Source organism: Salmo salar, chromosome ssa28 (assembly GCF_905237065.1).
Source record: "Salmo salar chromosome ssa28, Ssal_v3.1, whole genome shotgun sequence".
NCBI lineage: Eukaryota > Metazoa > Chordata > Actinopteri > Salmoniformes > Salmonidae > Salmo > Salmo salar.
In genome coordinates, this window is record NC_059469.1 from 23,723,358 (window position 1) to 23,736,775 (window position 13,418).

Sequence of the window (13,418 nt, forward strand, 5' to 3'; positions counted from 1 at the left end):
TTTATTGGCCATAAATAACTACAAGTATGTCAACTACAAATGTGATCTAAACGTGTAGTTGGCACTCAGTGTACAGCATATAAATGTTTTTGCTAGTTATTGAATGCATGGATTAATAAAGTAGTGCATAATTTAGCTAAGTAGTTATATCTAGGATAAAATGTACAGATAATTCTAGGAAATGAAGAGAATTGACATGAATTATAATACACATAAAAGAAAAATAAACAGAAAGGTAAACCAATTAACCATTTAGTAATTAACAATACACATTTCTCACTTCACAATGATCTTACCATAGCACCCACACATTAGTTTAATGAATTTCCTCAACTGAAGTTCACTTAGGTAATATTTTATTTCATTTATTCATTTAATTTTTCAAAACTATTTTTTCCATAATAAATTTTACTTTGATTTCAATAATAAAGAAATAGTCACAATTTGAACATAAAATACCGTAGAAAAAAATACCACAGGTAGAAATAAACAAAAGAAACAAACAAACAAAGAAGAATTCATAATCATGATTATTTATAGGTCATAGTAGTTCTCCTCATACTCATTCCAAGTACATCTGGTCGTCAGGAAAGCAGAATAGAATTGACATTAGAATGACAGTACAAACACACAAACGGTTGAAATGGTTGCTTCTTTGTCTTATTTCTTCTTCAGATTGTTTCCGTCAGCCCAAGCGTACACTGGACAATCATATTATAGGACCACTTGGAAACACATACATCATCATCATCATCATTCGGAATATAGGTCTTCATTCTCAAGTAGCTAGGTTTAGTTTGGCGGGCAGGTATTGGGAGGAAGGCAGTCTGTTACTGTTATTGCCCCAGCAATTGGGAGGGGGCGGGAATGGGGAGAAAGGCAGTGAAACCCTGGAGACGTTACCTCATCCTGCATGTCATCATCATGCCATGCCTCTGCTGTACACTATTATCATTGCCTTGTAGAGTTTGAGGACCAAATCAGGTTACTACTGGGCTGGGTTAATATATCTATTAGATCAGGTTGGCATTTGTATAAAAACTCAACAGGAACACATGTATAAAGGCGGAATGAATAATTAAATAATCCCCCAAAAAATGGCATTGCGGATCGATGTCATCGTAAAATCTTCTATATCTAGCAACACTTAATAACATTTAATTTTGTGTTTTTGTCATTTTCTTATTCTTTTTTTTTATTCCAAAAATGGTTGGAGGAGGAGCAGATATAGTTTGCGTGGTCATCTATACAACAGGCTATAAAACACCACTTTGTCACAGTCCAGAAAGCACATATAGATGTGGTTGTACTGTATATAAACATATGTACTGTAACTGTAATAAGATACTTTTTGCGTGCATGGAGTTCCGGTATCAGAATGATCGCGTTCAGAACGTTCTGACTTCTCCTTCCAGAATTCTGTTAAACACATTGCCTTAGATTCCACACTGATGTTGAAAACCAAGTCGTCCAGAATTCTTAACTGGCAAAGATGAATCTTGAATAGAACTTGACATAAGTCTCTCAAGATCAAGATTAATCGTAGGCCCTTTTGTCTTTGCACTGTTAACAGATCGGGCGGCCATTTTTTATATTAGTCTGCTTTGGGCCATTACTGCCACTATAAAAAGTGCAAATACTTTGGCTGATTCCTCAAACAAACGTACCATCTTTATCCTTTCACTTCCTTCTTTACTGTTGCCTTGCCATGATCTCTTTTCTTTTCTTTCACTCGTCATCCATTGTCGGAAATGTTTGGAGTTGGGTTATCTTTATGTACCTTATTAATGCGTTTTGTGTTTTATGTATTTTCTCGTAAAGATCCCAACAAACACAAAGACAGGATATGTAAATGGTAACATGAAACCATTGGAGTTTCTTGTTGTAATATTGTATATTTCTCAATTGTATATCTCTCCTCTCGCATTTAACTCAAACTTCGAGAGTGAGATATTGGCCAACCAATATCCTGGTAATAAACAGAACAAGTCACAGATGATGTTAATTGGTTAGTTTGTTTGTTGATCCATGATGTATAGGTACTTCGGTTGATTATCTGATTATTCTACGGCTTGCCATAAGGTTGAGACCCTCTTTCTTATCATTAGTATAGTCCAATACAGTACCGCCATCTCCCTGGTGCTATTTCTTATAGTCCAGTGTGCTTGGGTAGAAGAATCTAAAGGAAGATGTTTCGTTTTTTACTCCTTTTCACTTTCCAGTATACCACCACCCACCATGTCTTAGATAAAATGAAAGACTAAATGTTCTTTTGTTGTTTTTGTTTAATTTTGTTTGTTCGTTATTATACACTTTTTATTGGTCTTCCGATCTCCGGATTCGTCTTTTTGAGTCATAAAAAGTTTGAATAATTGGTCCAATCTTTGCGAGGGGCCAGTGGTGAAGACCAGAGACAGTAAGGATCACACGTAGTACTCCTTGTCTTTATTCTTCTTGCTCTTAGAGGAAGTCTTGGCGGCATTCGGTGGTTTCTCCTTCACCACCGTCCCGTTGGACTGCGATGTGTTACTGATGTAGTTGCGGCTCTCGTCTACATGGTAAGATCCCTCGTCCCGGTTGCGGTATTTGTACATGGCGTAGAGCAGGATGAGGATACAGAGGGCGGCTGCCGCTATGATGCCAACCACCATCCCCGTGGTACTGCTGGACTCACGGAACACCCCCTCCGATGGACCAGGGTAGCCCTTCACCGCCGGACCTGTTGGGTTAGCTGTGGAGAGGACGAGAGAGAGATAGGGAAAGAGAAAGGGGGTTAGGGGAGAGAAAGAGACAGAGAGAGAGAGAAGGAAGGAAGGAAGTAGATGGGGTTAGGGGAGAGAAAGAGAGAGAGAGGAGGAAGTGGAGGGGGTTAGGGGAGAGAGAGAGAGTGAGGAGGTAGTGGAGGGGGTTAGGGGAGAGAGAGAGAGAGAGGGAGAGAGAGAGAGATGGAAAGAGAGGGAAAGAGTAAGAGAGAGAGAGACAGATGAAGAGAGTAAGAGAGAGAGTAAGAGAGAGAGTGAGAGAGAGAGTGAGAGAGAGTGAGAGTGAGAGTGAGAGAGAGAGAGAGAGAGAGAGAGAGAGAGAGAGAGAGAGAGAGAGGAAGTGGAGTTATTATAAGTAGCACATATCCAACACAAGGAAGCCTATACCATTCCACACAGAACACATTCCATAGCTTATATACTTCTGACAAATACTCAAAAATAAGTAACACAATGGAAAGTTTATTTTCACCTTCATTGATTTTACACAATGACAACAGAAAGTGAATGGATTTCTCTCAGGTGCATTAACATCAATATACAGTATGATCAATATCATTAGCCACTATGAAAACAGCCTCAAGGTGTGCTAGCAGATTCCAGATCCCCTGACCTGAGTGCACCTACCAACAGAGTCACTTCATTCTATTTGTATGAGTAACTCATAACCAGTGCACCTACCAACAATCACTCATAACATGGATGAGCTCACCCACATACGGTAGAGTAGGGATGTGAGAACATTTTGACAGTCCACAATGATTCATAGTCACCAACAACAGGCCATCCAGAGAGAACCAGCTTCGTCATTATGATGCAAATTACAAATTAGCAACATAATGATCCCCATCAATTTCAGTATATTTCATTTTCAATGAATGAAATGAATTGGCAATGGCCAATGCGGTCTATGTAATGAACTCTAAATGTTTGATAACAGCGGATTAATAACTGAGCTACACTGCACTTTTGGGAGCCATTTGCACCGACTGAATGGGAAGCTGATTAGATATCAGACAGCCCTCTTTGTGTTCCGAGTGCCGTCCAAATTATAATCCATCTTCCATCAGCTTTCTCTGATAGGCCTCTCCACTGTTCCCCTTCATATCACTCTCTCCCATTCTCTCTCTCATTTTTATTTCTCTTTCTCGATGTCGAGCTCTCTCTCTCTCATTTTCTCGTTCTCCCTCTCTCCCTGTGCTAATGCCCTCCTTAGATTAAGTACTTTTAAACTCTCACCTCATCTATTCCTCCTCTATTCCTCTATACCTTTACCTAACTTAGTGGTTCATGTTCTGACTTCAGGTTCCTGTGCACAACGTAATGGCAAGATTACAGCTCATGAGAAACCCTGGACTGGAGCGGAAGAGCAGGTATGCTAACAACAGACATAGGATGTGTCCCAAATGGCATCATATTCCCTATATAGTGCACTACTTTTGACCAGGGCCCATAAGGACTAAATAGAGGTAAAAACAATATATATAATGTACATAGGCACTATTTAGGAAATAGTCTGCCATTTGGGTCATAGTCACAAATGCAAGGACAGGAGAAGAGAGTGCAGTAGTGCAGGTGAGCAGTTAACAATGCTAGCAGACACTCAAGGACAAGACGAGAGGAGAGCAAGCGCAGCTAGGAGATTGAGTGTGACTGAGCCTAGCAACAGATTAGCTTTGCCCGTGACAAGCCAAGTTATCCTTGTAGACAGGTGTGAAGAAGGCGCTGGCCTTGTGGGCACAAGCCACCGGCTGACACGCTGGCGACACTCCCCTCCTCCAGCTAACATTGTGAAAGGAGAGAGAGGAGAGTTTACAGTGGGTTAGCTACTTGTGTTACATTTTCGATCTATTCTTCGGTTCAGGGTCAAAGATTCGACAGTGGAGATAATGTGGTGGCTGGTGGTGTGAAGGGGAGGAGGTGGGGGAAGAGGAGGGAGGAAGAGCAGTAGAGAGAGGGAGAGAGAAAGAAGAGAGAGAGGAGAGGGTGAGAGAGGTAGAAAGAGAAAGGGAGAGCGATAGAGGTAGAGAGAGGGAGATAGAAAGAGAAACAGAGAGAGTTACTTGTTCGTATGGAGCTGTGTTCATATGCAGCCAGTCAACTAACCTCTCCCTGACCTCGCCCGCCGTCTTGTCAACCGTCGCCCGCAGTGAGGGTGGCGGTGACATAGGTAAGGGAGAACACAGGAGGGATATGTCGGACACTCCAGGAGTGGTTCATACAACTGGGTTGTGACAACCCTGTTGTCCTCACTTGTCCTGATTCAGAGTGAAGATCAAGCGTGCACAACTTGTACTTTCACTTTAAATCATTCAAAAAGGTCAAATAAGGGGAGCTTATATTTGTCCTGTTTCACACATGTACAAGTGTGTAACCTGTACAGTGTATGGTGAAATGTAAATGGGTTTTTTGTCTATCCCACTCCCCCTGAGAGCAGCCAGGTCACCCATGATACAAGTCAGTATTCGACGTCAATCCATGTCTGAGGACACCGGGAGATGATGTGGAAATTAGGGGCAACAGTGAGTGCTGTTACCTGATTCCTTTAGTTATTACTTACATATACATACAAACGGCTACATCATACAAACATCACTACATCACACCTGGTCAGACCAACTAGCCCCCACCCCTACAGTATATCCCTTATTACTTTCTGCCACATGGCCTCAAACTGCACCATTTTGTTTCTCTCCATTGCCCACTCTCTTTAGATTTTTTGATAATAAAGAATTTGACCTTTCTATTGCGTGAACTACGGAGGATTGGCTGATTTACAGTTTCTGAGTATACGTTTTTTAAAGATAATCGATGAGAAGAGTATTGTCCAACCCATTGGGTATCTCACTGCACCCTCATATATAATGTCTTCAAATATAAAGACAGACAAATTAAAAGTACATTTACATTGCAGTACCTCTGACATCCATCTTTCCAACTCCGCCCATAACTTTTTTAATTTTGAAACATTCCCAGAAGGCATGAATTATTGAGTAATTAGTAGTTTTACACTTCAGCCATGACTCTGCCGTTGTGCTGTAGAATTTGTCTCTTTTATAATAAATTCTATACATAAATTTATACTGGATTAAGCATACATTTTTTTTAACTGTAATTTCGTTAGTTATGTCCCAACATTCCCTCCATCTTGTGTCAATATCAGTTATTTTTATATCTTGGTTCCAATAGTTTATATTTGTTTCTACGAGATTGTCAGTTGTACAGGCTCACTGCAAGATTTTGTATACAGTAAAAAAATATTTCAAATGGACATTTTGTGATATAAAACTTTTAAGTTGAATGTATTTGAAAATATTGGTCAACCTAAAATTGCTTTTTAAAGCTGTCTAGGAAATACATATATTTCCTATTACCAAATCATTTACGGTTTCTATGCATTTAGTTTTAATTGGTATTACCGAAAATAAATATAAAAACTTTGGTAGCCATGCCATTCTAAAGAGGTTAATTCTAACTGTAAGATTTAGGATAAGATTATTCCATGTAATTATATCTGCTTTTTGAGTAATGGAATAAAGTTATCTTTATATATTTGTTGTTTGTTTTCACTTATTAAGCATCCTAAGTATTTCATATTTTTTTGTGGTCCACATAAAGGATTGCTGTAGATTGTGAGGTTTTTTTCTTATATTGCCATTATTTACTTTTTTCCCATGTTAATTTTATAACCTAAGATTTTTCAGTATTCAAAATTGGTCAGGAGATCATCTGCAAATAACTTTAGTTTATATTCATGTTTACCAATACTGATACCTGTTATTTTTGGGTCCTGTCTAATTCTTTCTGCAAGCAGTTACAATTGCCAGGGGGTCGTGGGGACATCCAAGTCTATAGCCCCTTTCTAAAGCAATTTAATCAGATATTGTATTATTTGTGTATATTTTTCTTTAGGACGTTCACACAATATGTTTTATAAAATGTATTGTTTCAGCTGGAAAGTTTAAAGTTTCCAATGTTTTGAATAGAAAAGGCCATTCAACACAATCAAAAGTCTTTTTTCAGCATCAACAGAAATTATTGATTAATCTGCCTCTGCCTCTCCAAGTTCAAATCCAGCGATAGAAAGTTGTTTTTTAGATTTTGTTTTAAGCCTATCCCAAACCTTAAGCCTAACCTTAAAAATATGGAGTTAATGCCTAAATGTAAACATTTTGAAATAATTTGTTTGAAAAACATGGATGAATGTCTGTTTCTGACGTGAGACTGTGAGAGCTAGTTGCCTGAGACACCCTCGGCGAGTGGGGTCACGGCATGGGATCAGACATTATGGAAGGTGACCCGAGAGAACCTAGGGTTAAATGCCTTGCTCAAGGGCAGATATTGTTTACCTAGTCGGCTCAGCTTTCGGTTACTGGCCCAATGTTCTAACTGCTAGGCTACATGCCAATGGGAGTCAATGGGAGAGAATACCACACACTCAGTCTCCCTCTCCCTTCTGATACCCCCCCACCCCCCCACCCATCATTGATGTGTTGCAAATATTATATAGAACCAGTGGGCAACAACAACACATCACTGATATAATGGAAACATATCTCAATGTACCACTAGGGATCATAGAGAGATTTATCGAGATAATAGAAATGCATTACTTTTGCCTGCTGCGTGTCTTGAATCTATCAGTTTGTTCTTCTACTCTCTATACTAATCTCATGAAACATAAGCTCTTCTCCTGTCCTTCTTCACCCCAAGCATCTGTTGTACAGTACAATTAGCACATAATGCATGCTAATAGGGACCAATTTTGAAGATGTAGAGAAGATATAGAAGAAGGAAATAATGGACCAGTGTTGCTCCGCAACAACAAAGACATGAACATCAGATGAACCATGTAGCTATCTCACTATGGTATGACAAGGATTAAGGATTTTATACTTTGATATATTTTTTCCCCTCTTCTTTTTTTGTGTGTCAGTTTCATCTGATATTCCAACAAGTTTAATGAACAGAGGGTGAAAGAAAAGGACATGAGCTAAAACGATTTATAGATAAGATGAAGATTACTTTATTGGTCAATTGCACACAAGGTCCAAACGAAATTTGACTTCCGTTTTTAACCCAACTGCTCAGAAAGACACACACACATACACAAGCACATACACTTTTTTGTTGTTTGGGAGAGGTGCAGGGGGCTGCCACATTTGGCGCACCGGGAGCTGTTGTTGTGTGTCGTTAAGTGCCTTGCTCAAGGGGCACAATGGCAGGCAATGGCATTTAGGTTTTGATACCAGCAACCCTCTGGTTGCCAGCGCAATTCCCGCCCAATTTTTTCCTGTCCGAGCACGGGATTAAAACTGTAGTCCATTTGTTGTTATTACAGCGAATTAAGACTTATCTCTTCAGTAGGTCCTATGATTAAGTATAGTCTGGCCCAGGAGTGTGAAGGTGAACGGAAAGGCTGGAGCAACGAACCGCCCTTGCTGTCTCTGCCTTGCCGGTTCCCCTCTTTCCACTGGGATTCTCTGCCTCTAACCCTTTTACAGAGGCTGAGTCACTGGCCTACTGGTGTTCTTCCATGCCGTCCATGGGAGGGGTGCGTCACTTGAGTGGGTTGAGTCACTGACGTGGTCTTCCTGTCTGGGTTGGCGCCCCCCCCTTGGGTTGTGCCATGGCGGAGATCGTTGTGGGCTATACTCGGCCTTGTCTTAGGACGGTAAGTTGGTGGTTGGAGACATCCCTCTAGTGGTGTGGGGGCTGTGCTTTGGCAAAGTGGGTGGGGTTATATCCTGCCTGTTTGGCCCTGTCCGGGGTATCATCGGATGGGGCCACAGTGTCTTCTGATCCCTCCTGTCTCAGCCTCCAGTATTTATGCTGCAGTAGTTTATGTGTCGGGGGCTAGGGTCAGTCTGTTACATCTGGAGTATTTCTCTTGTCTTATCCGGTGTCCTGTGTGTATTTAAATATGCTCTCTCTAATTCTCTCTTTCTCTCTTTCTGTCTTTCTCTCGGAGGACCTGAGCCCTAGGACCATGCCTCAGGACTACCTGGTATGATGACTCCTTGCTGTCCCCAGTCCACCTGGCCGTGCTGCTGCTCCAGTTTCAACTGTTCTGCCTGCGGCTATGGAACCCTGACCTGTTCACCGGACGTGCTTGTTGCACCCTCGACAACTACTATGATTATTATTATTTGACCATGCTGGTCATTTATGAACATTTTAACATTTTAACATTTTGACCATGTTCTGTTATAATATCCACCCTGCACAGCCAGAAGAGGACTGGCCACCCCTCATAGCCTGGTTCCTCTCTAGGTTTCTTCCTAGGTTTTTGGCCTTTCTAGGGAGTTTTTCCTAGGGAGTTTTTCCTAGCCACCGTGCTTCTTTCACATGCTTTGCTTGCTGTTTGGGGTTTTAGGCTGGGTTTCTGTACAGCACTTTGAGAATATCAGCTGATGTACGAAGGGCTATATAAAAATAAATTTGATTTGATTTGATTTGATTCAATGAGTGGACTGGTCTGGGGGGGAGTATAGAGTACCGTACAGTGAGATTCACTACTTAGCAAACTGGGATGGGCAGGGAGTATAGAGTTCAGAGAACAATGAGATTCACTACATAACACACTGGGATGGGATGGGAAGGGAGTATAGAGTTCAGAGAACAATGAGATTCACTACATAACACACTGGGATGGGAAGGGAGTATAGAGTTCAGAGAACAGTGAGATTCACTACTTAGCGTTGTAACAGCGCTCTTGTCTGTATTGTGCTGACACTGATGTGTCTTTGTCCAGACAGATTAACCTTCATTAAGGATTATCAGACTAATAGTCCAGCGCCCAATGAGGTCTATCAAACTATACACACGACCCATGAATCATCAGTTAGTGTCATTACCAGTAGATATACAGTGGCCAATCTATATACTGTAACCTAATACCAACCCTAAATGTACAGTACATTAAGGATTATTAGTCTGTAGTCCAGCACCAATGGTGTCTATGAAACACAACCCATGGAACAACCTCTGAATCCCATGAGTCACTGGTTAGCGTCACAAATGCAGTAGATGTACAATACGCATTTAATATAACCTAAAACCAACCCTTAATGTACATTAAGGATTATTAGAGTGTAGTCCAACACAATCAAACACCTGACCCATGGAACAACCCATCAGTTATCGGTTAGCCTTACTCATGCAGTAAATATACTGTAGGTCCACCATTTTATGGGTTTGTTTGGTACGTAGGTCTATCTCTCTGCTGTTTTATAATAGAGCAGGGATTTCTACCTGGTTTTACAGTTGAAGTCGGAAGTTTACATACACTTACGTATGTTGGAGTCATTAAAACTCGTTTTTCAACCACTCCACAAATTTCTTGTTAACAAACTATAGTTTTGGCAAGTCAGTTAGGACATCTACTTTGTGCATGACACAAGTAATTTTTTCAACAACTGTTTACAGACAGATTATTTCACTTATAATTCACTGTATCACAATTCCAGTGGGTCAGAAGTTTACATACACTAAGTTGACTGTGCCTTGAAACAGCTTGGAAAATTCCAGAAAAAATATGTAATGGCTTTAGAAGCTTCTGATAGGCTAATTGACATAATTTGAGCCAATTGGAGGTGTACCCGTGGATGTATTTCAAGGCCTACCTTCAAACTCAGTGCCTCTTTGCTTGACATCATGGAAAATCAAAAGAAATCAGCCAAGACCTCAGAAAAAAATTTAGACCTCCACAAGTCTGTTTCATCCTTGGGAGCAATTTCCAAATGCCTGAAGGTACCACGTTCATCTGTACAAACAATAGTATGCAAGTATAAACACCATGGGACCACGTAGCCGTCATACCGCTCAGGCAGGAGACGCGTTCTGTCTCCTAGAGATGAACCTACTTTGGTACGAAAAGTGCAAATCAATCCCAGATCAACAGCAAAGGACCTTGTGAAGATGCTGAAGGAAACAGGTACAAAAGTAACTATATCCACAGTAAAACAAGTCCTATATTGACATAACCTGAAAGCCTGCTCAGCAAGGAAGAAGCCACTGCTCCAAAACCACCATAAAAAAGCCAGATTACGGTTTACTGCACATGGGGACAAAGATCATACTTTTTTTGGTCTGATGAAACAAAAATAGAACTGTTTGGCCATAACGTCCATCATCATGTTTGGAGGAAAAAAGGGGACGCTTGCAAGCCGAAGAACACCATCCCAACCGTGAAACACAGGGGTGGCAACATCATGTTGTGGAGGTGCTTTGCTGCATGAGGGACTGGTGTACTTCATGAAATAGATGGCATCATGAGGATTGAAAATTATGTGGATATATTGAAGCAACATCTCAAGACATCAGTCAGGAAGTTAAAGCTTGGTCACAAATGGGTCTTCCAAATGGACAATGACCCCAAGCATACTTCCAAAGTTGTGGCAAAATGGCTTAAAACAAAACAAAGTCAAGGTATTGGAGTGGCCATCACAAAGCCCTGACCTCAATCCTATGGAACATTTGTGGGCAGAACTGAAAAAGTGTGTACGAGCAAGGAGGCCGACAAACCTGACTCAGTTACACCAGCTCTGTCAGGAGGAATGGGACAAAATTCACCCAACCGAAGTTCAACAATTTAACGGCAATGCTACCAAATACTAATTGAGTGTATGTAAACTTCTGACCCACTGGGAATGTGATGAAAGAAACAAAAGCTGAAATAAATCATTCTCTCTACTATTATTCTGACATTTCACATTCTTAAAATAAAGTAGTGATCCTAACTGACCTAAAACAGGGATTTTTTACTAGGATTAAACGTCAGGAATGTTGAAAAATTCATTTCAAATGTATTTGGCTAAGGTGTATGTAAACTTCCGATTTCAACTGTATCTCCCTGTTGTAACACACCTGACTCAGCTAATCAAGGTCATGGTGAGCAGCTAATTAGTAGAATCAGATGTATAAGATTAGGATTAGGTTGAAGCAAAATCCAGCTAGAGGGTTGCTATTCAGGAGGAGGGTTGGTGTATGTCTGGACCCCCTCCCTTTCCTTCCTTTAGTTGGGGTGGAGACAGAAAGATAGTTGTTATGGGGAGGTAGTCACGTACACTGACGATTGTTTAACAGACAAAATGTTGGTATTTTTTTTGTCCTTAATGAATGAAAAAAGGAAACCGCACACTGTTCTTGATAGTATCACTGATATTTAATAAGCTTACGTATCGGCCTAACGGCCTTCGTCAGAGCTTTTGTGAATTTTCAGAAAACAGCACCTCTATGTAGACCTAGCCCCACCCACATCCGTTCCACGTATGGAAAGGGGTTGGAGGCAAAGGAAAAATAAATAAGTGCTACCAAACATAACAATATGCATTTCACAAATATTACAAAAGTGTATAGACAAGACGTACCGAACACGTCCATAAAATCACAACGAGGACATAGCAAGTTTTCATTAATCATTGGGTACATCATACGAAAAAACAAAGTAATCTTAAATAGGAACATATTTTAAATTCACAACATAACATACATAGGCATTTCATCATTAAGTCCTTTAGGAAATAATGTCTGGAGGGTGAAAATCCAAAAACATTCTCTTTTGCTCAGAGTATTATTAATATCACCTCCCCTGTCTGATATCTTGACTTTCTCTATACCACAAAATCTAAAGGTAGAAATGTCATGCTTTTGGTCATTAAAATGTACTGCGACTGGATAATCCCTGTCGTTTCTCCTGATTGAACTTTTATGTTCACTAATTCTCTGTTTGAGAGAGCGGGAGGTTTTACCGACATAGCAGAGCCCACATGGACATTTAATAATGTAAATAACATGGGTGGTGGTGCACGTGATGATATCGTTAATTTGAAACCGTTTTCCTGTGTGTGGGTGGCAGAAATATTCACACTTCATCATATTGTTGCACTGTGCGCATCCTCTACATTTATAGCTACCATTTGGTAGCGGGCGTAAAAGAGCCTGGCTGATTTTCTTTCGTGGCTGGCAGTTGGCATGAACCAATTTATCGCGCAAATTGCGACCTCTCCTATACACAATGAGTGGTGGATTCTTGAATTCAGCCGGCAAAGCTGGGTCCGATGATAAAATATGCCAATGTTTCTTAACCACACCTCCCACTTTTCGCGAATTCAAAGTATATGTGGTTGTGAACATAACGGAGTGTTCTTTTGCTTTAGCTGGTCTTTTTTGTAACAATTAATCTCGTGTTTTTCCCAATGCCAAATGAAGAGCTTCATCCACACATTGTGGCAAATAGCCTCTTCTTAGAAACCTAGTGCGCATCTCCGCTGCTTTTTCTAGATAATCATCATTGGAATAGCATATACGGCGCAGTCTGAAAAACTGGCTTCTAGGAAGTCCTTTTTTAATGGCTCAGGGTGGAAGCTGTCCCCCTGTAATAGAGTATTTCTGTCTGTTTCTTTTCGATACAGAGTTGTAAACAGGGTTCCATTTGATTTCTCAATCCACATATCGAGGTAATGAACGCGTTGAGTGTCACTTTCAATAGTAAATTTGAGATTGGGATCCATGTCATTGAGTAGTGCCATAAAATCTGACAGCTCTTGTTCAGTTCCTTCCCATATGCAAAAAATGTCGTCAATATATCGATACCACTTCAGGATTTTATTCAAAAATGGATTTTCGTTTTTGTTAATGACTAAACGTTCTTCA

General features: G+C 40.5%; 1 protein-coding gene across 30 annotated transcripts in view; it reads right to left on the bottom strand.

Annotated features, from left to right (window-relative positions):
* Positions 1 to 239: 239 nt before the first annotated feature.
* The window catches only part of LOC106589744 (neurexin-1a), a 517,818-nt gene continuing 504,639 nt past the window's right edge, over positions 240 to 13,418 (bottom strand). For all 30 annotated transcript variants that reach the window (XM_045709964.1, XM_045709965.1, XM_014180038.2 and 27 more), the window contains one exon: positions 240 to 2,731. In XM_045709964.1, coding sequence (XP_045565920.1) covers positions 2,424 to 2,731 — 308 coding nt within the window. In that variant the 3' untranslated portion in view covers positions 240 to 2,423. The remainder of the gene's footprint in view (positions 2,732 to 13,418) is intronic.